Raw genomic sequence first — 27,490 nt, 5'->3', positions numbered from 1 at the left:
TTTAAAATATGTGGTCAGCATGGATGAGTTGGACTGAAGAGTCTGTTTCCATACTGTACAACTCCATGACTCTAATTAAAGTAAAATTAACCTTTATCCTTGGAAATTCCTATTAATTTGAGTTAGTTCCAATGCGCATTAAAGATATGACTACAAAAATGGAATCTTGTTAGTGCTTTATTCAGCTGAGGGTCATTTAAGTAAACTGCTTGATTTTGATTTACAGTCTCCTCTTCAGAGATCGTAACAACTTTGTAAATTGTTCAGTTTCCATTAATAATTCTTTTGGTATTTTCAGTCCAAAAATTCAAACCCATCGTCCATTATTTTCAAAATGTGTTAAATTTTGACCAATTCAACATGGTGATTATCTTTACATTTGTCTATTTTACCAGAAAACATGATTTTTACATACCACAAAAGAAATTTTAATGTTTCAATTGACAGGCCACTATATTCTTTTCCATTTCAGGTACTTCAGCAAGCAATTCTCAGCCAGGTACATCTCACTATGTCACTTCCCCAAGCTCAGTAAAGTACCCTCTACTGGAATAACCAGACCATACCCACTCCCGACTGGAGATATCTGCACGAGTATTCTGAATGTGACAGTCATATTCATTTCAGAGAGACAGGCAGTGTATGGCATGAGCCATAGCTATCAGGAACAGGAGTTATGGAATTGTAGCATTGCAAATGAGGTTCAGAGACTAAAATGAGTCCATCCAATTTTATTAAACTGCGCAGTTTGCACGCAAGCAGACCTTACATTGAGTGATGCACACATAAAGGAATTCCCAAACACCGAAGCCTCATATTTGCATTGCAAAGACCAATCTTTTCATTCATATGATTACAACTACTGGTTCTCGTGAATGCTGCCATTCCTGCTTTGCTAAACCCTTTTTAAAGGAGATCTGAGGGCCTGGGTTAGGCTTACAAAGAGCCATTCCCTCATGATTAAGATTAATCTTCAGGACAACCAGTTGAAGGGAGTAAAATAATAGTGTGTTAAACAAAATTGCATCCTGTCATTTTCTTTGTATACCAATTTGCATTGCTCCAGTAGCTAATTTTATTTAAGTTTAACCTATTGTTCTAATCTACCTGATCAATGTTGCTGTTACACACCCCTGGACTTGAACCCACATGTCTTAGTCAGGGGTAGAGACACTGCCACTGCACCACAAACAACCAGAGCAATTAATGTAGCAAAACATCCCAAGATGCTTCACACGTGTTTTCAAATTGACACCTTGCTGCATAAGGAGTTACTAGGACAGATTAAAAGTGGGCTTTAAAGAAAGTTTTAGAAGAGAGAAAGGGAGAGAGCTGAGGAAATGTTGGGAGTGAATTCCAACACTTACAGCTCAGGCAGCCACCAATACGATTCAGTCTATGATATTCCTAACGGGGCCTCTGTTGGCATTGACCTCCTGTTGCCTCAAGTCTGAACTCCATCTCATTGTCATCAATAAGAAGTAACTATTTCTAACATCCAGTGCTTTGAAGACCAGGAATTCTTTGTGCTGTTTGAGATCGATAAGACAGGCTAATTTTGTTTCTGAGAGCCCTTATAAGGACTAACTTTCTGTTGATCCAAGGAAACTTCTGTGATTTTTTGGATTCTGTATCCATGAAAGCCCTTTGAATCTTGAACTGTCATAGTTTTAGGATTCAGAGCCCAGTGATGCTAACCCTTCTACGCATGCCTTACTAGCTTTAGTTAATAATCTATTTGGTTGCTGATGTGCTGATTGAGTGAATTTTGCTTTGTTTATATTTCACTCACACAACCTGCTCTAAGGTGGGAGTGTTGTAGCACCCCTCCCCACTCTACCATCTCAGTGACGGATTTGGAGGGCTCTCCCAGCCCTTTCCTGACACTCCCAGTTCTTTGTAGTACAGTAAGTGGCGAAGACATCAGTCAACTCAGCTGTCCTCAGGCCTGTTGAGGCCTTTAATGACAACCAATAGCTGGTTTAGGGTCTGGTTTAGGTTTAGGCCCCTGCCACACAATAATATGTGCAGGTGGGGAGATAGAAATGAAGAAAGCAGTGCACAACCTCACATCCCATTTCCCCCGTACTCCCTCCTTCAGGTGAAAAGGCAGATGGGAATTGGGTATAGCTCCTCTCCCTTGGGAAGGAAAGGTGGGATTGGGACTGCTCTGTGCCCAATGGAGGAAACCCTCCCAAATGATTTCCTGCCTATCCTGAAGTCTCCAATCCCCATACTGCTCAGAAATGCCTTCTACATCATAGAGCCATCGAATTATTATAGTGCAGGAGAAGGCCACTCAGCCCATCTTGTCTGCAGTGGTTCTATTCATTAGCACAATCTCTTGCCTTTTATCCATATCCCTGTGTACTATTTCTATCCAAATAATCATCAATGACCTTTCCAGGCTGTGCATTCCATAACCTAACTATATGCCGAGTAAAACAAGTTTTCACTCACATCACTGTTGCCTCGTTTTGCACATCACTTTAAGTCTGTGTTCTTTCACTCCTTTTAATTTTTACAAGTGGCAACAGCTTCTCCCTGTCTACTCTGTCCGGCCCGCTCATGATTTTGAAAACCTCCATCGAGTCTTCTCTTTTACTTGGGAGTACAGTCCCAAGTTCTGCAATCTATCCTTGGATCTGGAGTTTCTGATTCCTGAAACCACCCTTGTAAATGGTCCCTGTTCTCTCCCGAAAAGCACCCCCCTCCCCCCTCCTCCCGTCGTCACTGTGGGTCATTTCCTCTGAGCTGATTGTACACTGGTCAAGCTTTGGCATTGATGGGACTACTCAGCTGGTGGTCAGCCATAATGCCTGGCATCTCTCGAGGGCAGGCCTTCCATTACCTGAGGGATGGGAATCCCATGATTACCTCATGTAGGCTGCCCCAATGTATTATCACTGAGGGGCAGCCATTTTTGTTGCATCAGTCAGCCCACAGCTGACCTCGCTACATAGGGTGTAGGATTGAGGTCCCTGGAAAATCTAGCCCTATGTATATAGTAGAATGTAGTTAATTTTACACTTCCTTTCTCTGTGGTTCCACTGCGGTCCCTTCCATACAATGATCATGCATCAAGTTGACAGTCTGTCACACTACTTATTCTCATATAGAATAAATCTTTCTGCTCTCTATATTGTCTGCTGCATTTTAACCAATCTATTAATTTATTCGATTTTACATGTTAAAATATAAGCTGGAAATACCTCACACAAAAGTGCCATCCCATAGCACAAATTCAACCCTTGTTACCAATCAATCCGGGCATTTTGAGGGGAAGAGATAATTGGATAGAGGATGTCTTAACTCACTAAGTTAGGCAAAGTGTGTTAACCAACTCGAGAGTGTGGTGCTGGAAATACACAGCAGGTCAGGCAGCATACCAGGAGCAGGAGAATCGATGTTTCAGGTATAAGCTCTTCCTGATGCCCGAAAATTGATTCTCCTGTTCCTCAGATGCTGCCTGACCTGCTGTGCTTTTCCAGCACCACACTCTTGACTCTGATCTCCAGCATCTGCAGCCCTCACTTTCTCCTTGTGTTATCTAACTCTATAAATGAGTACATTAACTCGGTGTGCTAGTTAATCTGAGGGTGTGTTGATCAAGTCTGAGAGCCAATCAGATGGTGTGCTGATTGAGTCAGCCAGTCAGGTGATCCAGTGTGCTGATCCAGTATGCCAGCCAATCAGAGGGTGTGTCCATTCACTGTACCAGTGAAGGAGATTGTCCACGAACTATCAATGGCAACAAATGTAGTTTTAAAGACGCTGTTTCCAAGTCAGAATTTTACAGAGTAACTGAAACATTTCTCACACATAACTATTTGGAACAACTCAATTTTATAGCTAAATAGACCCAATACAGAGCTTGGCACAACAGGAGTGTGAGAAAATCAGGACAACCATCTATTGATTTTCAGCACTTTCTGGGAGTGCTAACATATAAATATCACTCCTCACGTAAAATAGACATGGAACTTTTCAAGCCTTCTTTTTCTCCATACAGCCCAGATGTCTGCTTAGTGAACTCATGGATCAGGATTGATTGCATTCATAGAGAGGTCACAGCCAGTGCGGTCATTATCTTCATTAATGATGTCCAGTTCTGTACATACATTGTCAAATGCTTTTTCATCTTTTATTGCAAAACGCTTCTTCACTTGCATAAAAAACGGAATAAATAGAGCAAAAGAGGCCATTGCAAATCCGGCAGGCACTCCGAGGTAGATATACCTGGAAGGACAAATATGGAAGGACATCAGAGAGAATTTAAAAATGGTATTTCGTAGCAAATGCTCTTCTCAAGACCGTACGGAACTACAGATAGTTGCAAACACAACCCAGACCGTCACGTAAACCAGCCTCCCACCCACTGACTCCATTTGGACTGCCCACTGCCTCAGGAAAGCAAGCAACATACGCAGAGACTTCTCCCACTGCAATTATGCACTCTTCCACCATCTTCCATCGGATAGAAGAGATAAAAGTTTGAATACACGTGTGAACAGATTCAAGAACAGCTTCTTCCCTGCTGTTATCAGACCTTTGAATGGACCTTTCAAATCTTAATATTGTTCTCTCTTTCTCTGCAACTTCTCTGCTTCTGTAAGGCTGTATTCTGCATTTTGTTCTTCCACTGTGTATGGTATGACCTCCCTGTATAGCTTGTAAAACAACACTTTTCACTGTATCTCAATACACATGACAGCAATGAATCAATCAATCAATCTAAAATAAATCAAATGAACATTTTAAGGTGAGACATGATAGCAATGTCCTATAGAGATCGCACATTCTGCTCGATTATTCTGGGCTGCCTCACAGCCTAATCAAAAGATCCTCTGGAAATACAATCAGCACATTTTTGGGGATGTGCCTTGTCTACTTCAGGGCCAAAATTGTCCTGAATTCAGTTGGAAATAGGTTAAAAGCAATGATGAGTCACCTTCTTGATCCACTGGTGTAACGACATATGCAGTGATAGTAGAAAGACATTTTGACTCAGTGACGCTGAAGGAAAGGCAATATAGTTCCAGCTCAGGGTGGCATGTGGCTTGGAGGGGAACTTACTGTTGGTGGTGGCATTCCCATGCATCTGCTGCTTTGGGCCTTCTAGGAGGTAGAGGTTATAGGTTTGGATGGTGTTGAAGAAGACTTGGTGAGGTGCTGCTGCGCGTCTTCCAGATTATGCACACCGCTGCCATTGTATGCTGAGTGTGGCTGCAGCAAATGCCTAAAATGGTGAATGGGGTGTAAATCAAATTGGTTATGGAGTCCTGGATGATGTTGGTCTCCTTGAGTATTGCTGGAGCTGCACTCATCCTGGCAAGGGGACAGTGTTCCATCATACTCCCGATTTGTGATTGTAGCAATGATGGACAGGCTTTAATGAGTCAAGAGTTGAGTGGGTCACCACAGAATTCCCATCTTTTGACCTGCTCCTGCAGCTGCTGTATTTATAGGTGAGGTCCACTTAAGTTTCTGGTCAATGATAATCCCCAGGCTGTTGATGGTACCAGATTCTGAGATGGTGCTGCCGCTGATCAGTTGGTTGGGTTCCCTCTTGTTAGAGATGGTCATCGTCTAGCCCTTACGTGAGTTGAATGTTAACATCATGTGTTCGAAGACCAAATTACCTGGGCACAGAGAGAATGGCTCCCTCACCCAATCAATAAAGGAGAGCTCAAATAAGTGGGGCATGGAGCTGCAGTCAATTGACAATTTACCTTCGATCTAAGCAAAACGATGTGGAAATTGATTCAAAGATTTACGGATTATACCAAGATGCCACGAGCACAAAGGCCTTGCCAGCACAGCTCGAAAGTGTCGCAATGAAAACTGTAAACTGCCCCCAAAATAGCTTCATATCCCTGGTCAAGGCAGTTACTGTTCAGCACTGATTCTGACAGGATATACCGAGCCTGTAGGAGGTGCCCACACTAATGTGAGGCTTGTAGGCTCATCCGGCTGATCTCAAACATCCACCACCCTTGCAGTGGAACTCTGACGCTCAAGGATTGGGTGTCCACCCTCCCCACTTCCACCCAACGCCCCCTCATCCTACTGAAACGCCCCTGTCCATTCAGAGAAATGAATTTTACCATGACAATATCCGGGAATCGGGGTTTGGGGTGCTGACACAGAACCACTCACACTGGTCAACTCTAACTGCATGACCCTCTAACCAGCTGACTTCGTCTGCTGGGCACCTCCAATTTCATGCTGGATCCGACAGAAACTGAGAAAGTGAGAAGTCCCAGTGCAAAAAGTGCCGAGCTCTCCAAAATTCTGCATGTGTTTATCGAGTCGCTGGTCACCTAGTGGACTCAGGAAGACTTATCTGAATAAGTTGGGAGTGGGCATCTTTCAGCTGTGCTGAAAAATGTGTTGCTGGAAAAGCGCAACAGGTCAGGCAGCATCCAAGGAGCAGGAGAATCGACATAAGCCCTCCTCATTCCTGAAGAAGGGCTTATGCCCAAAACGTTGATTCTCCTGCTCCTTGGATGCTGCCTGACCAACTGCACTTTTCCAGCAACACATTTTTCAGCTCTGATCTCCAGCATCTGCAGTCCTCACTTTCTCCTATTTGATCTTTCAGCTGTGCACCTAATTTCACTTGAAGTATTGCAGGGGTTCACATGATGGCCAGATGAACTCAACCACTGCTCTCAGAGTGAAGACGGATACCACAATGATCAGGGGTATTGCAGAAGCTTCATCATATTGTGCTACTGTCAGTAGATTCTCACGAGGTTTAGTTTAAATGGATTGTGGCTGCACTGGTTACCTAGGGAACAGCATACCAATTGGCCACAGTACCACCATTATGTTTAGTCCAACAGCCCATTCAGAAATAGCAACAAACCTGAAAGCATCCGTGTCATACAGCCTACAAGCCCCTCGCCTCCCACAATGGTTGGTTCCCCACTTCAGGCATGTTGTGTCTATCAGAGCTCCAAAGTAAATAGGAGCTGGAATTCCAGCTGGAATAAAAGGAAAAGGACACAGTGTTGGAAAGACTTTGCGAATAACGTTTTGAACAATAACAACAGCTCACATTTATACAGCGCCTTCAATATCAGTAAAATGTATCAGAAGAGTGTGATAAGGTCTAAGAACTGACTTCAGGATTTGGTGCAAGTGGGAGTTCTGTAAAGCGGGAGAAGGATGTGTCGCTATTGAGGCATTTTTATCAATTTCCCAAAATTGGAGAGTGTTCAAGGTTTTGATTTGAGAAATTAGTGATTGGCTAGTGAATCTTTAAGGTTTTATCCTTCTAAATGCAGTAGTTTTAAAGAAGTCCTGGGAAATGTAAGCATTGTTATATGGGCATGGATGGTGATGTGTTGCTACTGTAGCATGTGGGAGCTGTTGGATGCCAAAGTGATCCACACTAACTGCGGTTACAGCAAGTGTCTGTCCAACGAGGAAATTCATTCCAATATTGATGAGCTGAAATCTGAGCTTCAGACGCCGTTGTACAACAGGGAGGGAGGTACAATGACTTTGTTTCATGAGGCAGTCACATTCTTTATGCAAGGTATTTCAGATTTTCTTCATGGTCAGGGACAGGAGGGTTTGGCTGAGTGAAGCTGGCATGGTATCCAGAACATAGCATTAACCCTGGTAACAGTCCATCAGGTTCACGCATTTTTGCAACTTGTCTGGTTGAGAGGAGGGACTGCAGAGAGGATGAGCAAACTGATCATTGCAACATTGAGCAAGAGCCATTCAAGTGGTGCCAACGTAGCAGCAATAACGGACAGCATATAGAGTCATAGAGTCATACAGTATTGATACAGGTCCTTCTGCCCACCATGTCTACGCTTATCAACAAACACCAAACTAAACTAATCCCATTTACCTGAACTTGGTCCATAGTCAACAATGCTCTGGCATTTTAAGCACTCATCCAAACATTTCTTAAATTTTACAAGAGTACCTGCCTCCACCATCCTCTCAGGCACCACCTTCCATGTATCTACAACCCTCTGGGTGAGCAAAGATTTCCTCTAAACCAGTTACTCCTCACCTTAAACTTATGCACTCTGGGAATTAGAGGATTCAGTGCAACTGAGAGGGTGAATTCCAAAGGCTGTGTTGCTGCATGTGTCAGGATTAAAGACGGTTCCCCGTCACTGGGAGGAACTTAAAAGGAAAGTCTTCAGTTGTCAGGGTACATCTGAACATGTGACGTAAGTAGGGCTAAGAAGGAGGCTCTATTGATGGAGGTAAGCAACTGGAGACTATATTCGAAAGCAGAAACACAAAGGTAATAATCTCTGAGCCATGAGCAAATTGGCATAAGGCAAATCAGTTCAGACAATCGAAGGAATGGTTCAAAGACTGGTGTCAGAGAAATGGGTTTTGATTTCTGAGGCACTTGTACCAGTTTGGCGAAAAGAGAGAGCTCTAGCACTGGAACAGTCATTACCTGATCTATGCTGGCTTCAATTTATTGGAAAATTGTATAATCTAGGGCAATGGAAGGAATTAAACTGAATAGTGATGGGGTGGGGACAGGGTTCACTTGAGGAGAGATTTGGAGTGTTAACAGGAAAGGACAGGGCACTACGGCAGGACAGTGATGCCAGTCATGAAAACCAGAGTGTGTTGGGAAGGCATAGAGCAAACAAATAATAAAACCAGAGGGTTTGCTACTGCTACAGAACATTGCTGAGACCACAGCTATCGTACCATACCCTATGTATTGATCTTTTTACTCTAACAGGAGTGTACTTACATTGGAAATTGTTCAGTGTAGGTTGACTAGGCTGATGTCTGAGATGAAGGGATTGCTTTAAGAACAAAGCTTGAGCAGATTGGGCTTATACATATTGGAATTTAGAAAAAAGAATGAGAGATGGTGACATTTAAACACAATGACATCCTGAGGGAGCTCGACAGAGTAAATGCTGGGAAGATGTTTCATTTTGTTGGCAATTCTAGAACCAGGAGGCACAGTTTCAAAATAAGGAAGCTCCCATGTAAGGCAAAAATGAGAAGCAGCTTCTGCTCTTCAGAGTTGTTCATGTTTGGAATTCTATTCCACAGAGATCAATGGAGGCATTGAGTACATAAGGTAGAGAGACTTTGATTGACAAGAGAGTTAACTGTTATAGGGAAATGCCAAGGAAGTTGAGAAAAGGACACAATCAGATCAACATAATCTTGTCAACTGGCAAAGTAGGTTCAATGGACCAAATTAACCATTCATGCCCCTATATCTTATGATGTTATGGTGAGTTAGCAGACCATAATTTAGACACAGTCAGAGCTATTCAGAAGGATATCCAGGGCTAAACAGTTAAGTTTTAATTGAAAACAACAAATGCTGAAGATTACAGCGGGTCAGGCAGCATCCATGGAGAGAAAGCAAGCTAACGATTCGAGTCTACACGACTCTTTGTCAGAGGTGAAGTGAAGTGTGTAGGGGGCAGTATTTATGCAGTAGTGGAGGGCTGAAGTGCTGGGGGAGAAAGGATATTGCTAGTTCAAACACCTTGTCGAACAGCAGCCGTGAAATGAAAAACAACGAAGATGTGCATGGTGGAAGAGACAAGCAGAATTCCTGTCGGAGGGAAGAGCAAAACTTCTTCAGGGTGGGCATTCCTCTTGCCGTCTCTCCATGGATGCTGTCTGGCCCACTGTGATCTTTAGCATTTGTTGTTTTCGGTTCAGATCCCAGTATCTGTAGTAATTTGCTCCTAGTTAAGTTTTAATAATTTTCTTAAATGAGAGGTTGGAGCTGGAAGTGAAATTTCAGAGATCAGAGCAAGTGACAGCTGACAGGTGTAGGAAGGAAAACAACCACATTGGAACATAACATGTTTTTCAGGCCCTGTAGGTTGTTACATGAGGGACGTAGAAGATGCAAAAAAAAAGTCAGAATTGCAGAAGCTTACATTGTTCAAAGTGCTGCATGGTTGGAGGAGCTCACACAGGTCTCAAATGGGGAGGCCATTACATTGAAAGTAACATTGAGAATTTTAAAATTGAGGTGTTGCCTGATTGGAGGCGAATACAGTTTAGTGAGAATTGAGCTGTTGGGTGAATGGGCTGTATTTGAGATTATCTTAAAACATCTGCAATGCACAGATGTTTCATCTTGTAGAACAATTTAGAACTTGGAGCCATAGTCTAAAAATAAAGGAAGGCCATTTAGAATCCCTACAGTGTGGAAACAGGCCATTCAGCCCAACGAGTCCACACTGACCCTCTGAAGAGTATCCCAACCTATTCCTGCAACCCTGCTTTCCCAATGGCTAATCCACCTAATCGACATATCCCTGGATAATATGGGCAATTTAGCATGGCCAATCCACCTAACCTGCATATCTTTGGACTGTAGGAGAAAATCAGAGCACCCAGAGGCAATCTGCACAGACACGGGGAGAATGTGCAAACTCCACACAGACAGTGACCCATAGATAGAATTGAATGCAGGTCCATGGTACCGTGAGGCACCACTCAGCCACCATGGTGCCCAGACAGAGCCGAGGAAACTCTTTTCTCTCGGAGGGTTGACAGTCTTGAAACTCCCTTCCTCAAAAGGCAGAGTCTTCAACTATTTTGAAGACAGAGGAAGATAGATTGTCGATACAACAGGGACAAAGATTATTGGCGCTGTGCAGGAATGTAGAGGTAAGGTTAAAATCCGATCAGCGGTATTCTGATTGAATTGTGAAGCAGGCCTGAAAGGCCAAGTGGTCTACACTTGTTCCTTGTTTACATGTTTATAAAGGCCAGCAGACTTGTTGCTCTTACGATAAAACGCATAAAACATGAGTTAAAAGTTAATGGTCCATATTTCCACATCAGGTAGAAAGACAAGTATTTAGCTAAACTAACTTAACCTGGTGTTTCCCCTTTATCTCTTTTCTGACCATGAACTTCAATAATTCACAGATTGTCTCTAGGGGCACTTTGTTCTGCATACAGAATAGCAAGTGTGCCAGAGTTGACAATATTTCACACGCCTTCCCATCAAGGTCTGGTCAGATGACTTGAAGCATCTGAAGTTCACATAGTCTTTCATAATGGCCACTAAACATTATACATGTAGGTGACTATTTCCTCTGCTCATTATTTCTCATGAAAGCAGAAGAAACAAAAACAATTGTATCCTAATGCTGATGGAAATAAATATACAATAGACAATAGGTGCAGGAGTAGGCCATTCAGGCCCTTCAAGCCAGCACCACCATTCATTATGATCATGGCTGATCATCCACAATCAGCATCCTGTTCCTGCCTTATCTCCATAACCCTTGATTCCACTATCTCTAAGAGGTCTATCTATCTCTTTCTTAAAAGTATCCAGAGACTTGGCCTCCACTGCCTTCTGGGGCACAGCATTCCACATATCCACTATTCTCTGGGCGAAGAAGTTGATCTCCCTAATCCATGCAATGCCAGAAAACATTTTAGTTTTTGTTGCACTTAGTGTGAAATTGTACAGCCCTGACTTTGGCCTAACCCATCAGGTATGAAGAGTTCTAATTGAAAACCCATTTTCACAACAACAACAGCATTTATTTATTTAGCACCTTAATGTACTTCATAGACCTGTTATAAAACAAATATCACACCAAACCATATAAGGAGATATTAGGTCAGATGACCAAAACAATGGTCGGTTTCAAGTCATGTCTTAAAGGAGACAAGTGAGGTAGAGAAGCAAAAAGGTGTTGGAAAGACATTTCAGAGTGTAAGGACTGCCCAGTAAAGGTGCCACCACTAATGACACAGCAGTTAGAATTGGGGTTGTTCAGAATTGAAAGAGCACTGATGTCTCTAAGGGTTATGGGGGTAGAGGTCATTACAGCAATGTGATAAAGAGTTAAATCAAGGGACGATTTGAAAACCAGGATGAAATTTTAAGATCAGATCTTGCTTGAATGGGACCAGCATAGGTCAATGAATGCTGTATTCGAATAAATGAAGAATAATTAGCATGAGTAATTCAAAATTCAGCGAAACTGACAAAACTCACCGAACATTCTTATCATCAGGCTGTAAATGCCTATTGCCAGTGGTTTCAACTCTGTATCAATGGACCTGTTGGAGCAACAGACCAGTTAACTTGGCATGTGGACAATGAAATACTGCCCAAACTCTCCAGAAATCTTACTCATTTTGGATAGGATAGAGGGTGTAACAAGTGGAGGAGGCTTGTATGGAGCATGATGCTAGTATAAATTATTTGGGCTGGATGGTCTGTTTGGATGTAACTGAGTGTCTCTCTGGCAGCAAAAGCAACTCCTTGAATCTTGGTAACAACAAAATGTTTTTTAGAGAGAATAGAATCCCTACAGTGTGGAAACAGGCCCCAACAGGTCTACACCGACTCTCTGAAGAGTAACCCACCCAGACCCGTTCCCCTACTATCCTATATTTAACCCTGACTAATACACCTAACCTACAATTCCTGAACCCTATGGACACTTTAGCATGGCCAATTCACCTGACCTGCGCATCTTTGGATTGTGGGAGGAAAGTGGAGCACCCAGAGGAAACCCACACAACACGGGGAGAATGTGCAAACTCTACACAGATAGTCGCCCGAGGCGGGACTTGAACCCGGGTCCTTGGAGCTGTGAGGTAGCAGTGCCAACCACTGAGTGTCCCTGGGCTCTCCCTTTTATCTTCACAGCCGGTGTTTTTACACCTCTTTTTACTCTTGCTGTAATGAATCAGTCCATTAGCTTAATAGATTACTAAATACTTTGGAATGTGTTAATTTCCAATTCGCAATAAAACTCATTAGTTCTGAGTTTCTACCTCTGAGTCTGAAGGTTGCGAATGCAAACTCTGGGCGGGCTCTCAAGCGCAGTACTGAGGGAGCTCTATGTTCTCAGTTGTGCTGTCTTTTGAATGAGATGTGAAATCAGTGCTGCCCTTGAGCTCTCAGAAGGATGTAAATGATTTTGATACCATCTGAAAAATATTTGAAGATTAGGGAGCTCTCCAGGGTATCTGGAAAATATTTATCACTTAAAGCACCCACAAATCAAATGACCAGTTAATGTTTATCATTATGAACTGCATTGTGTCCAAACTGGCTGCTGCATTTATGCCAAAAGTACTTCATTGACTGTAAAGCGCAATGGGATTCCTAACATGCTATAGAGCTACAAGCTTCTTTTTATAATTACACAGTACATGTTTTCATTTCAACAGAGTTTGGGGAGTTCTGATCAAAACATCTTTCTTATCAATGCACCACAGAGAAAAAAGTACTTTTTACCAGAATTCTGGAAAACAGGCAGAGAACAAGTTAAGACTCTGTAAATATCATTAAGCAAGTACCACTTTGCAAATGTGCACACCTATCTGTTGAATTTAAGTCCATATTTTCAAAAGCTATTTGAGAGAATTACTGTCAAAGGTAGAATGGAGAGAATTATTTTTCCTTCTGGGTACATTTCTCAGCAATCTACACACATACATAGACACACATATATGCACACAGACACACACGCGTGTAGGCACTCGTACACACACACACGCACACATATATACATATGCCCACACACAGATACACATACATGCACACAGATGCACAGGCACGCATGCACAGACACATGCACGTGCGCGCACACACACACACAAACACAGACACACATGCACATACACACAGACACATACACAGACACATTCACACACATCCACACACACACATGCATGCACACATAATCATAGACTCAGACCCAGACACACATTCACATAGTCTCACACACACAGACACACACACAGTCTCAGACACACACACACATTCACACACACACCACCCCGACCCCCCCATGCACACACAGTCACCCACATCCACACACACAGACACACAGACGCATGCATGCTCATGCACAGGTGCACTCAGACACAGACACACACTCACACACATGCATTTAATATGTTAATGTATCTGATGTTCAGATTTGAATTTTCGTTTATAATTACTCATAACCCCAGGGTCAATTAGGGATGGACATTAAATTCTAGCTCAGCCAACAACACCCACATCCCATGAATGAATGAAAAAAAAAGCCAGAGTTAGGCATCTGCAAATACCACACTTCAAAGTTCTTAAATTATGCTACATCAGTCAATTACCATAATTACAATGCAAACATTTTCTAAATTAGTATTTATGCTCTGTAATACTAAATCATTTTGACAGTCTAACTCAGGTAAGTGCAGAATCATTAGTCATTCAATTAATATAATTACAATTATATCATGGATGATCCAACATGTAATTAAATCAGCTTTACTTAGACTTTGTTGCCTCAACAGTTTTAATTCTATAAATTATATAATTGCTACTATAACAATTTACATGAACAAAATATAATTCCTTCATTTGCGTAAGGATCCATATTGCAGCTAAAGGGCGAGCCATTATGAATACAATATTTCTCAAAATGCTAACTGGGTATAGTACCACTTTGATGAAGTAGAATATGGACAATATTCAAGTAAAATGAAATGATGCTGACTCCTATTGAAGCTTAGAACATAATATAACATTGCCCCAGCAATTCTCAAACATCAAAAAAAAACTGTGATATCTTCCTAGTAATTGTATAAGCAGTTATTAATATGCTTTAAGAATGTATCGCATCCGCTTCTAAAGCTGCTTCGACATGTAAAAACAGTCTTATTTTGAATTAGCTTCAACATAAAAATGCAACAAGAAACATGGGAATTTTACACAGCTATCGTGTTGTTGCTCGATGTGGGAGTGTGTATGTGAATAAGTGCATTCTGAATTATAGTCAAAGAGTCATGGAGTACAGCATGGAAAGACATTCTTTGGCCCATCATACCCGTACTAGTCATCAAGCACTAATCCCACTTCCCAGCACTTAGCTCACACCATTGCATGCTCCATAGAGCATTGCATAGCCTTTCAAGTATTCAGCTAAATACTTCTTGAATGCTGGTTCTCACCTATGACAGAATGATAATTACACTGAATAATGCAGACCTGTTAAAATCCAACAAAACTCATCTCTTCAATCAAACCTTTACCTCCCCTCTGCACCTCCCCCACCCACCCACCCCCCCCCCTCCCCCCCCCCCCACCCTCAGCTACTGATGTCCTGACTTGCATCTGTTTTTCATTTTCTTATCTATAAATCAATTTTGGAAAGCTCTGTATCTTAAAGTTACCATCTCTCAATGTTATGATACAAGGTGCCCAGAATTTTAGATATGCACTGGAGCTAACACACTATCGAAATGAACTAGATTTCCCTAAGGATCTCTTCAGGGAATCAGTCAAAATTACACCATCTTCAGCAGCTAGTGAGCCTCAGCTGTGGGACTGCTTTAAGTACACAAGTATCAACTATCAAGAATCTTTATACTTCTCAATCCAACTGAATCAACTGCACGTTTATAGGAGAGTTCAGAAAACCATCCTTAACATTTTCTCTTTACATTTCCAAGTGCAATTGCAACTCTTATCTTTCCACATGTCTTTTATATGCAGAAGGCATATGCGCTTTGCATGTTTTTTTTTCAGATTCAGTCCATTTTAAGGCAAACATTTAGATTATTTCATGTTGTGGCTGAGTTTCACTGCGACCTTTCACGAGATTAGATAAAGTAATTCATTTAAATCCAATTAGTAGTTTTCAGAGTGAGTGAATTTTTGCTAATAAATTATATTGTCCCGATAGATGGAAGGGACAGCTGAAGCTTACTTTGCATCTATTTTGCATTTCAGTAAAAGATAAAGCCTCAGTTTTCCATTGCTCACCTCTGAGAGAAACTCCAAGAAATCAAGGGTGTGCTGCTCTCTAGAACAGTTTTTCGTTTGGCCTTTTTAAATTCCTATCACTGCAAATCAGATTATTTGGATGTTGGCTCATTATGTCCATGGGATCTTGTTGTGTATAGTTTGGTTGCTGTGTTCCCCCCACGACAACAGTGACTACAAAAGCATTTTAATGGCTATAAAGCATGTTACGATATCTTGGCTTTGTGGTTCTTTATGACTCTATTTGCTCTACAATTTAAACACCAAACACTTATCCAAAAAATTTTTTTACCTCATTAGTACCTCAAACTCGGCCATGCCTCCAAATGAAAGGGTGAACGATTCGAGAACGGTTACTGCTAAGTAATATGGAAAGACTTTGTTGCAATCTTCAGTTTTTGGGCACTGTCCCAGTACCATAGAAGAATTGGTAGCTGTCAAATGGGAAACACAGCTGCAGTTGTAGAATTCCTGTGTAGAAAAGGCTCACAGTCAAGAGGTGTCTGGGAAAAAAGTGCAGACTAGCAATAAGAATTATGGCTCCGTTTTGATATTTGGATTCACAATACTTCTTTGATCAAGATGTCTTAACGGTCTATTTTCTTCATGGTCTGGGTTATTTGTTACAACAGCTAGTATGGCTTTGAGTAGAAGTCTTTCCTACTTCAAAATTGGCAACTTTCAGGAGGTTTATCAGAATATGAATTGGCATCTGTAAATCAACTTATTTTGGACTGGTAATTAATTGTTTTTTTTATCTGCAACTGCTAGACTAGCATGTACCTTCACAAAGGAATAACCTATTTGACCTCATCCTTACTATCTTTCAATTCAGAAAGCCTGCTACATGAGTTAAATAGAAGATCACTCCTCAAAGTTTATCTTAGGAAAGAGTTTACCTTATTAAAGCTGGGGATTCATGACTTGGAAAACCTGGGGATTCACTTTGATCGAGGAGAAAGTGAGGACTGCAGATGCTGGAGATCAGAGCTGAAAATGTGTTGCTGGAAAAGCGCAGCAGGTCAGGCAGCATCATTCCTCATTCCTGAAGAAGGGCTCATGCCCGAAACGTCGATTCTCCTGTTCCTTGTGATGCTGCCTGACCTGCTGCGCTTTTCCAGATTCACTTTGATCAGCAAGCATATTTGGTTTTACCTTTCTCAAATGTTAATGCTGTGGTAGCAGCCTATAGAAGATTTATAGTTGCCAACTTTGCATTGAGCATGGCCTGACATGGCTCATGAACTTCACTCTGGAGTAATAGTCTTGGCTGCATTTATTGCAGAGAGGAGGGAAGTGGACTGGGCCTATGCATGACTCCCTGCCCTCTGTTTCCTCCCAGCTCTCTTCATAGTCGATTGATCTTCGCATTCTGTTGTCCTCTACCAATGCCTTTCCACATAGTCATCCTCCCGAGGTCACAGCCGTCAGCCTAATCATGAGTGTCAATGGCCATCATCCTATACCTCACTTACATGTGGCCTTGTTGTGGACATGTAGACACACAGGAGATGATGATCCAGTGGCAACTTCACCATTCTTTTGGTATACAATATTCATTCATCTTTACTCTTCCCTAATATATCAAAATTGAAGACTTGAAATTATTAGGAAAATCAGCTGTTAGGATGAACCTATGCTTAATCTTATCAGGTTGATAAATTAATTTCTTACCATCTTTAGTCCAGTCCCACTCGATGATTTGCAACCAGCAAGACAAGGAGAAACGTAAGTTAGTCCATTTCCAGCACAGACAGGTTCCCACTGTGAGCTTGAGCACATGCAGTCAGTGTTACACTGGGAGAATAAACTGTGCTCATTGTCCCATCTCTCCATGACTCTGAAATACAGTAGCAAAAGGATGCTAAGTGTCAACGGTCACTCTAACCCTGAAGGAGAAAATATTATTCAAACTCAATCACCAAGAGCGAAATAAGTGAAATCAACACAGGCTTCAAACCTTTACAGGGACAGCAGGGTCAGGCATTCACTTCCTTGAGCCTGTAGTCAGAGCAGTCAGTTGCTGTGTTCTGAGATTTAACAATCCTGACAACCACATTGTCAAACAGTAAGGACATCAGATGCTGGGAGGGTGGATAGATGGGTAGGGGTTAAGATGCCCTCTCAGGTAGTGTAGGATGCCAGCTCAGGTAGTGTAGGGCATCAGCTGGGGTGGGTGCCATTTCAGATATTGGTAACATGGCAGCATTTGATCTTGTCATGGCTGATCTGTATCTTAACTCCATTCACCAAACTCAGATTTGTAGACCTTAATACTCCAGGATCACAAGATCAACCAGATGCAGTTTGGAAATATCTTACTTACTAAGGAGTGATGACCACCAACAATCTCTCCTGGTCCACCCATGTTGATGCAATGGTCAAGTTTGCACAATGTCTCTATATCCTCAGGAGACTAAGGAAATTCGGAATGTCCAAAAGGACTCTTCCAATTTTTACAGGTGCACCATAGAAAGCATTCTATCTGGATGCATCACAATGTAGTTTGCCAACTGCTCTGCCCAAGATTGCAAAAAACTACAGAATTGTGAACACAGTCCAGCCCAATATGGAAACCAGCCTTCCATCCATCAACTCTATCGATACTTCCTTATCCCAGATCCAACCCTCCAACCACTTCAACATCCCTTCCCATTCCGCCAACGACAATAAGTCCTGGTCTTCCTCCACCACTAAATCCAAGCAACCCCACGGCTGGAGGAAGAATGACTGATCTTCTGCCTTGGGACACTCCAACCACACTGAATCAACGTTGATTTCACAAGTTTCCTTATCTCCCTCCCCCTATCTCATCCCAGTTCCCTCTTGAACTGTCCTACCTATCCACCTTCATTCCCACTAATCCACTCCAACCTCCACTCTGACTCAGCATCCTCCACCTTCATCTACCTATCGCATTCCCCCAGCACTCCCCTCCCATTTACCTCTCAACTCCCTTGGGTACCCCCCAGCCCCACATTCCTGACGAAGAGCTTATATTCAAAACGTTGACTCTTTTGCTCCTCGGATGCTGCCTGACCTGCTGTGCTTTTCCACCACCACACTTTTTGACTCTGATCTCCAGCATCTGCAGTCCTCACTTTCTCCTTTTATCTTTACTTGCCACTGCCTTGGAAATACAATCAACATAATCCTCCCACCCAGTTATAATCTCTTCCATAATTTTCCATTGGGAAGATTAGATTAAATTAGATTAGATTCTCTACAGTGTGGAAACAGACCCTTTGGCCCAACCAGTCCACACCGACCCTCTGAAGAGTAACCTTCCCAGACCCATTTCCCTCTGACTAATGCTTGTAACACAATAGGACAATTTAGCATGGCAAATTCACCTAATCTGCACATCTTTGGACTGGGGCACCAGGAGGAAACCCATGCAGACATGGGGAGAATGTGCAAACTCCACACAGTCACCCTGAGGCTGGAATCGAACCTGGGACCCCAGTTTATGTACACATGAATAGATACAAGAATAGTTTCTTCCCCTCTGTTATTAGACTTCTGAAAAGACCTCTCAAATTTTAAATTTCATGTTGATCTCATTCTCTGTGCACTTTCTCTGCAGCTGTAACATTGTATTTGTTGCTCTGTTCTATTACCCTAATGCACTTTGTATAGTATGATCTGCCTGTACCACATGCAAAACAAAACTTTTCTCTCTCTCTAGGTACATGTGACGACAATAAATCAAATCAAGGTTTCATAGAATCCCAGAATCTGTACAGAGTGGAATTCGGCCATTCGGTTCATCAAATCCACACCGACTCTCTCAAGAGCATCCCACCCAGCACACTCTATCCCTTTAACCCTGCATTTCCCATGTCTAATCCACCTAGCCTGCATCCCTGGACACTATGGGATAATTTAGCACGGCCAATCCATCTAACCTGCACTTTTTGGACTGTGGGAGGAAACCAGATCACCTGGAGGAAATCCACGCAGACAAGGGGAGAATGTGCAAACTCTAGATGGTTACCCAAGGATGGAATCTAATGCTGGTCCCTGTGTGGCAGCAGTGCTAACCACTGAGTCACCTTGTTGCTTTGGTGGGTACAGTGGTCCAGATCTCCACTACCCTTGTGTGAATATCAAAAATGGCAAAAATTTGCATTTATGTATCACCTTCAAGGTAAAAATAATTCCAAAATGATTCACATCAGTCTTATCGAAATTTGATGTTGAACCATATAGGTCATATAAGGGATGACAACTCAAAGAAGCTTGGCCACAGGATTAAGGAGCGAAATATGCAGGAACAAGAGAGAGAGAGAGAGGCTGTGAAGTTAAGCCAGGAAATTCCAGAACTTGAAGCTGAGCAGCTAAAGGCACTGTCACCAGTGGTGGAGGGATTTGAAATAATTTCGAGGGTCATAGAGCTGGGAAATGTTACTGAGATAGTCAAAACCAAGATCACAGAGGGATCTAAAAACGAGGATGAGAATTTTGTCATCAAGATATTGCTTAGTCAGATCTTGATGTAAGTCAGTGAGCACAGAGATGTTGAGTGATCGGAACATGGACGTGTTAGACTATGGGCATTAGGTAAAGTTACAATAGTTCCAGAGGATCAAAAGGCTGCTCTCTCACGAGAGAGAGATGACAGATGGTGAGTTTAACCTGAATGTCACCGTGCCTCAGGTGAGGAGCAAGGGTGAGAAGGTGAGACCTTCATAATAACTTCAGCTGGTGCAGGAACCAATATTGGATCATCGCAAATGTATGGAGGATGGAAGATGTTGAAAAGAATTGTGTTAGAATTGTCAAGTCTACAGGCAATAAAGGCACAGATGAGAGTCACAACAGATGAATTGAGACAGGGATAAAGTTATGAAATTGGAAACAGATAGCCCCACTGATGATGTGGGTATGATTTTGGAAGCTCATTCTAGCATTTAGAATGACATTAGGATTGCACAGAGTCTGCCTCAGCGTCGAGCAGAGTAGTGGAGTCAGAAGCTAGCAAATGAACTTCCTGACAGCAGCAGAAGACTTGATTTTCCCAATAGTTAGTTGAAAACTTCTGCTCATTCAAACTGTTTCTATTGTAAAGCACTTGTAAAGCATTTCCTAACATCATCCCTGGATGGTCTAGCTCTGACTTTAATGTTCAGTCCCCTGGTACTGCACTCATCTACCAAAAGAATTGGTTTCACCATATGTACCCTATGAAATATTAAACACTTTAAATCAAGAACAAAGAACAAAGAAAATGTACAGCCCATGAACAGGCCCTTCGGCCCTCCAAGCCTGAGCTGATCCAAATGTACTGTCTATACCTGTCGCCCAATTCCTAAGCATCTGTATCCCTCTGCTCCCCACCTACTCATGCATTTATCCAGACGCATCTTAAATGAATCTACCATGCCTGCCTCTACCACCTCTGCTGGCAACGTGTTCCAGACGCCCACCACCCTCTGTGTGAAGTACTTGCTGCGTGTATCCACCTTAAACTTTCCACTTCTCACCTTGAAAGTGTGACCTCTCGTTATTGAATCCTTCACCCTGGGAAAAGGCTTATCTCCGTCCACCCTGTCTATACCCTTCAAGATTTTATAAACCTCAATCAGGTCTCCCCTCAATCTCCTTTTTTCTAATGAAAATAAACCTAACCTACTCAACCTTTCTTCATAGCTAGCACCTTCCATACCAGGCAACATCCTCGTAAACCTTCTCTGCACCCTCTCCAAAGCGTCCACATCCTTTTGGTAATGTGGCGACCAGAACTATACACAGTATTCTAAATGTCGCCGAACCAATGTCTTGTACAATATTAACATGACTTGCCAGCTCTTATACTCAATACCCCGTCCTATGAAGGCAAACATACTATATGCCTTCTTGACCACTCTATCCACCTGTGCAGCAACCTTCAGGGTACAATGGACCTGCACTCCCAGATCTTTCTGCCCATCAACTTTTCTCAAGGCTCTTCCTTTCATTGTATAATTCACTCCAGAATTAGTCTTGCCTAAATGCATCACCTCGCTTTTGTATCAGTTCTTAATACTCTATACCCAAGGGAATGCAAACCTGATTTCTATAACTTATCCTCAAACATTAAACTTTTTAGACGCAGTATCATTTTGCTGAATTTGTGTTGCACTCTATCAAAGGCTAATTTATCCTTCTTGAGATGCAGGTAAACAGAACTAAAACTAATTAGGTATAAATAGAGCTCTATATAACTGTATCATTGCTAACATCTCCTTAAATTCTAGCCCCTTTGAAATACAGATCAACTTTCCATTGGCCTTTTGAATTTCATTTTTGCATCTGTCCACTAAGTTTCAGTGATTAGCAACCTTGCATCTTTCTGCTCCTTCACAGTTTCTCACTTCTTACCAAATAGAAAGTGCTGTGATCTATCTTGCTGAAGTCCAAAATGACCCAAACCTTTCCTGCATTGATCTCCAACTGCCACACACACTCACTCATGTTCTGCCCTGCATTCATTTAATCTCTCGTTGTCTCCTTGCAACTTTTTGCACCCACCATATTAGTTACTATGTTGTTTCACTTGGTTTCATCAGTAAACTTAAAAACATGGTTCTCTATTCCTTCATCTCTGTCATTTATAAATATAGTGAAACGCTTCACCATAATTATTCAAAATGTTATTAAAGAATGCAATGCAGCACATGTTTAAATGTCACAGTGGGTGGACCATTAACCTGTTGGCAATTTAAAGATGATGCAGATCTTAGTGCTAATGTTGCCTTGTTGCATGCCAGAAGTGCATAGAAATTGAAGAACATTAGTCATGACATGAAATATGATCAGATGATGGAAATCAAATTAGACATCTACATTTGAGTAGTTCTGACAAGGTGACGAGATCTGAAATGTTAAGTTGTCTCTTTTTTCCAATGACTTGAATGTTGCAATTCTTTCCTGGCTAGCCTCCCATCACCCACCTTCCATTAACAAAAGTTCTTGTAAAGTTTTGCAGCCCAAATTCTAACTTGCACCAAGTCCTATTCAGCCAGCACTCCTTCCCCCATTCCCACACTCACTGGTCTACATTATACCCCAGTCAGACAATGCCTCTATATTAAATCTCTCATTCTTGTGCTCAAATTTCCAATCAGGCACTGTCCCTTGGATAATAGCGACTTCCTATTTCTGCAGCCAATGTCAACAATACAATTCTCGGTGAACACTCTCTCTTCCAAGTAAAAACCGAAAGAACAGCAGATGCTGGAAATCAGGAACAAAAACAGAAATTGCTGGAAGAGCTCAACAGGTCTGGCAGCACTTGTGGAGTGAAGTCAGAGCTAATGTTTCAGGTCTAGTTACCCTTCCTAGGAGTTCTGAGGCTGATGCTGCCAGACCTGCTGAGTTTTTTCCAGCAATTTCTGTTGGTGCTTCTGCACTTTTCAAACTCTGATTCTCCTTGCATCTCCCTCCTGCACCCATCCTAGGCACAACCCTGGCCACTGCTACCTCTTCGTAGCTATGTGGCCAACTGACTAGGGCTCAAGTATGGGTATCCTTTCCAGAAACCTATTTGCCATGTTTCTTAGTCCTGCTCTCCTGATTATAATCTGGTAAAGGGCTTACACTCACTGATGGAGGAAACTTGCCACGAGGTCACATCTTCAACAGCAAAAAGTGCCAGGTCAGTGTAGGTCAGATTGACTATTTCGGCTTTATCCATTATGATAATGAGATTTGTCTTGAGCCAGGCAAATCTGATGATCCATAACACATGCATACTCCCCAAGATAAAAACAACCTTTCAGAGATATTTTAGATATCTTCAGCTATAGCACCATACCTGCGAATTGTTTCTGACAAAGCATCATTATTTAACAATGGGAGATCTTAATAAATGGCATCCCAATGTGTATGGCAGCAGGACTATCAACACATAATCAAATCACTCAAATAAGCATTATAAGCATCCTACAGTATTACCAGCCAACAAAGATGACATTCCTGGCAGTCATTGCATCTCAGAAACAGCCAGGAATATGCATTATGCAAGGTGGCAAACCAAATGCATTTATATCCAAAACTCAATCCAATTATTTCAACATAGAGTTTGGAATACTTGCTGTGGAAATCAATATCATAGAGTTCCATATACTCTTGTCTGGGAAGCAATTCACTTTCGAGACCAACCACTAACCATCAGAAATGACTTGGTGCAAGTCTATCACTGCACTATTTTTGGTAGAATAAGGGCCTGACTTAGATGCAAAGATGTGCAGGTCAGGTGAATTGGCCATGATAAATTGCCCGTAGTGTTAGGTAAGGGGTAGATGTAGATGTAGATGTAGGGGTATGGGTGGGTTACGCTTCGGCGGGGCGGTGTGGACTTGTTGGGCCGGCGGGCCTGTTTCCACACTGTAAGTAATCTAATCTAATCTAAAACCTGCTACCAAAGTAACTACATTGGGCACACTGAGCAGATTACCCAATCTGAATCCCATTCTACTGGATTTACAAGTAGAGGGCATGAGTATTGAGGTGGAAGTTGGGCTTAATGTCGATTTGATGGATTTTGATCCAGCACCAATGAAGCCAATTTGAGGAAGAAACAGCTAATGATTCATGACTGAATGTATGATGGAAAGTTATCATAGAAGGATGGCCTGACATATTACAGTGAGTGCCAGACACTCTCGACTGCATTTTGCCATCAGAGATAAACTAGGTATAATTTTGAAAGTGAAAAAGGTGTTTACAACTGAAACTTTTGACCAGCATAAAATGTCACAGCGACATCAGAGATACAGGGGCGTAGAACAAACAAAATGCCTGAACTAGGATGCTGTGTATTGGCCAGGGATCGAGAATGACGTTGAGACGTTAGTGAGGGTAGCAAGGCAAGTCAGAGCCACCAGCCACAGCAGCACACAGAAACATTATACCCTTATGAGATTCCATCAGTACCTTGGTCCAAATTCATAACAGATTGATTCAGCAAACATGGCGAGCCACTTCTGCCCCCAGTGACATCACTCACCTGCACAACGACCACGCCGCATGCATCTCCGACCCCACGCCGAACTCCGTCACCACGCCTAACCCCGCCCCCCACGCTGATCTCTGTCCGCACGCCGAACCCCACCCCTCCCCGATTCCTGCCCCCACACCTAACCCCGCCCCCACTCCCAGCTCCAGCCCCACACCAGGCCCTAGCTCCCAGCCCTGCCGTGTTTTCACCATCCCTCCAGAACTACCCCTCTCTGAGGATGAAAGATCAGTCCTCAGTAGAGGCCTCACCTTCATTCCCCTACGCTCTCGGATTAACAAGTTCAACACGCGGCGAGACATTGAACAATTCTTCCGCCGTCTTCGCCTCCGCGCCTACTTCTTCAACCAGGATTCTCGCCCACCCTCTGACGACCCCTTCTCCTGCCTCCAACACACCCCATGCACCTGGACACCCTGTGCAGGCCTCTTACCTGTCCTCGATCACTTCATAGCCAACTGCCACCGTGACATTAACCGCCTCAACCTGTCCACCCCTCTCACCCACTCCAACCTCTCACCCTTGGAACGTGCAGCCCTCCACTCCCTCTGCTCCAACCCCAACCTCACTTTCAAACCGGCAGACAAGGGAGGCACGGTAGTAGCTTGGCGCACCGACCTTTACTCCGCTGAGGCTAAACGCCAGCTCAAGGACACCTCCTCCTACTGCCCCCTTGACCATGACCCCACCTCCCACCACCAAACCATCATCTCCCAGACCATCCATAACTTCATCACCTCAGGGGATCTCCCATCCACCTCCTCCAACCTCATAGTCCCACAACCCCGCACCGCCCGTTTCTACCTCCTGCCCAAAATCCACAAACCTGACTGCTCCAGCCGACCCATTGTCTCAGCCTGCTCCTGCCCCACCGAACTCAGCTCTGCATACCTCGACACGGTCCTGTCCCCCTTAGTCCAAGAACTCCCCACCTACGCCCTCCACCTCCTCCATGATTTTCGCTTCCCCGGCCCCCAATGCCTTATCTTCACCATGGACATCCAGTCCCTATACACCTCCATCCCCCATCACGCAGGACTCAAAGCCCTCCGCTTCTTCCTTTCCCGCCGTACCAACCAGTACCCTTCCACTGACACCCTCCTTCGACTGACTGAACTGGTCCTCACTCTGAACAACCTCTCTTTCCAATCCTCCCACTTCCTCCAAACCAAAGGAGTAGCCATGGTCACCCGCATGGGCCCCAGCTATGTAGGGCTATCCTCTTTGTAGGATATGTGGAACAGTCCATCTTCCGCAGCTACACTGGCACCACTCCCCACCTTTTCCTCCGCTACATCAATGACTGTATCAGTGCGGCCTTGTGCTCCCATGAGGAGGTTGAACAGTTCATCCACTTGACCAACACCTTCCATCCCGACCTCAAATTCACCTGGACCATCTCAGACTCCTCCCTCCCCTTCCTAGACCTCTCCATTTCTATCTCGGGCGACCGAATCAACACGGACATTTACTATAAACCAACCGACTCCCACAGCTACCTAGACTACACCTCCTCCCACCCTGCCCCCTGTAAAAACGCCATCCCGTATCCCCAATTCCTTCGTCTCCACCGCATCTGCTCCCAGGAGGACCAGTTCCAAAACCGTACAACCCAGATGGCCTCCTTCTTCAAAGACTGCAATTTCCCCCCAGATGTGATCGACAATGCTCTCCACCGCATCTCCTCCACTTCCCGCTCCTCTGCCCTTGAGCCCCGCCCCTCCAAACCCCACTGGTCCTCATCTACCACCCCACCAACCTCCATATACATCGTATCATCTGTCGTCATTTACGCCACCTCCAAACGGACCCCACCACCAGGGATATATTTCCCTTCCCTCCCCTATCAGCCATTCCGAAAAGACCACTCCCTCCATGACTCCCTCGTCAGGTCCACATCCCCCACCAACCCACCCTCCACTCCCGGCACCTTCCCCTGCAAAAGCAAGAAATGCAAAACTTGCGCCCACAACTCCCCCCTTACTTCCCTCCAAGGCCCCAAGGGATCCTTCCATATCCGCCACAAATTCATCTGCACCTCCACACACATCATTTATTGCAGCCGCTGCACCCAATGTGGCCTCCTCTATATTGGGGAGACAGGCCGCATACTTGCGGAACGTTTCAGAGAACACCTCTGGGACACCTGGACCAGCCAACCCAACCACCCCGTGGCTCAACACTCCAACTCCCCCTCCTACTCCACCAAGGACATGCAGGTACTTGGACTCATCCATTGCCAGACCATAGCAACACGACGGCTGGAGGAAGAGCGCCTCATCTTCTGCCTAGGAACCCTCCAACCACAAGGGATGACCTCAGATTTCTCCAGTTTCCTCTTTTCCCTTCCCCCACCTTGTCTCAGTCCCAACCCTCGAACTCAGCATCACCTTCCTAACCTGCAATCTTCTTCCTGACCTCTCCGCCCCCACCCCCCACTCCGGTCTATCACCCTCACCTTATCACCCTCACCTTAACCTCCTTCCACTTATCGCATTTCCAACGCCCCTCCCTCAAGTCCCTCCTCCCTACCTTTTATCTTAGCCTGCTTGCCACACTTTCCTCATTCCTGAAGAAGGGCTCATGCCCGAAACGTCGATTCTCCTGCTCCTTGGATGCTGCCTGACCTGCTGCGCTTTTCCAGCAACACATTTTCAGCTCTGATCTCCAGCATCTGCAGTCCTCACTTTCTCCGACAATATTCTCTGAGTCACTGA

At 43.6% G+C, this 27,490-nt stretch overlaps 1 protein-coding gene across 2 annotated transcripts in view; it reads right to left on the bottom strand.

Annotated features, from left to right (window-relative positions):
• Positions 1-725: 725 nt before the first annotated feature.
• Positions 726-27,490, bottom strand: part of LOC140466722 (solute carrier organic anion transporter family member 1C1-like) — a 53,358-nt gene continuing 26,593 nt past the window's right edge. For both annotated transcript variants that reach the window (XM_072562239.1, XM_072562240.1), the window contains 5 exons: positions 17,447-17,612; positions 16,065-16,243; positions 12,002-12,066; positions 6,872-6,989; positions 726-4,239 (listed from right to left, as the gene is read on the bottom strand). In XM_072562239.1, the coding sequence (XP_072418340.1) occupies positions 4,035-4,239; positions 6,872-6,989; positions 12,002-12,066; positions 16,065-16,243; positions 17,447-17,612 (733 nt within the window). In that variant the 3' untranslated portion in view covers positions 726-4,034. The remainder of the gene's footprint in view (positions 4,240-6,871; positions 6,990-12,001; positions 12,067-16,064; positions 16,244-17,446; positions 17,613-27,490) is intronic.

Source organism: Chiloscyllium punctatum, chromosome 44 (assembly GCF_047496795.1).
Source record: "Chiloscyllium punctatum isolate Juve2018m chromosome 44, sChiPun1.3, whole genome shotgun sequence".
NCBI classification, from domain to species: Eukaryota; Metazoa; Chordata; class Chondrichthyes; order Orectolobiformes; family Hemiscylliidae; genus Chiloscyllium; species Chiloscyllium punctatum.
The sequence above is the reverse complement of the archived record's forward strand: the minus strand, read 5'-3'. Positions and strand labels throughout refer to the sequence as shown.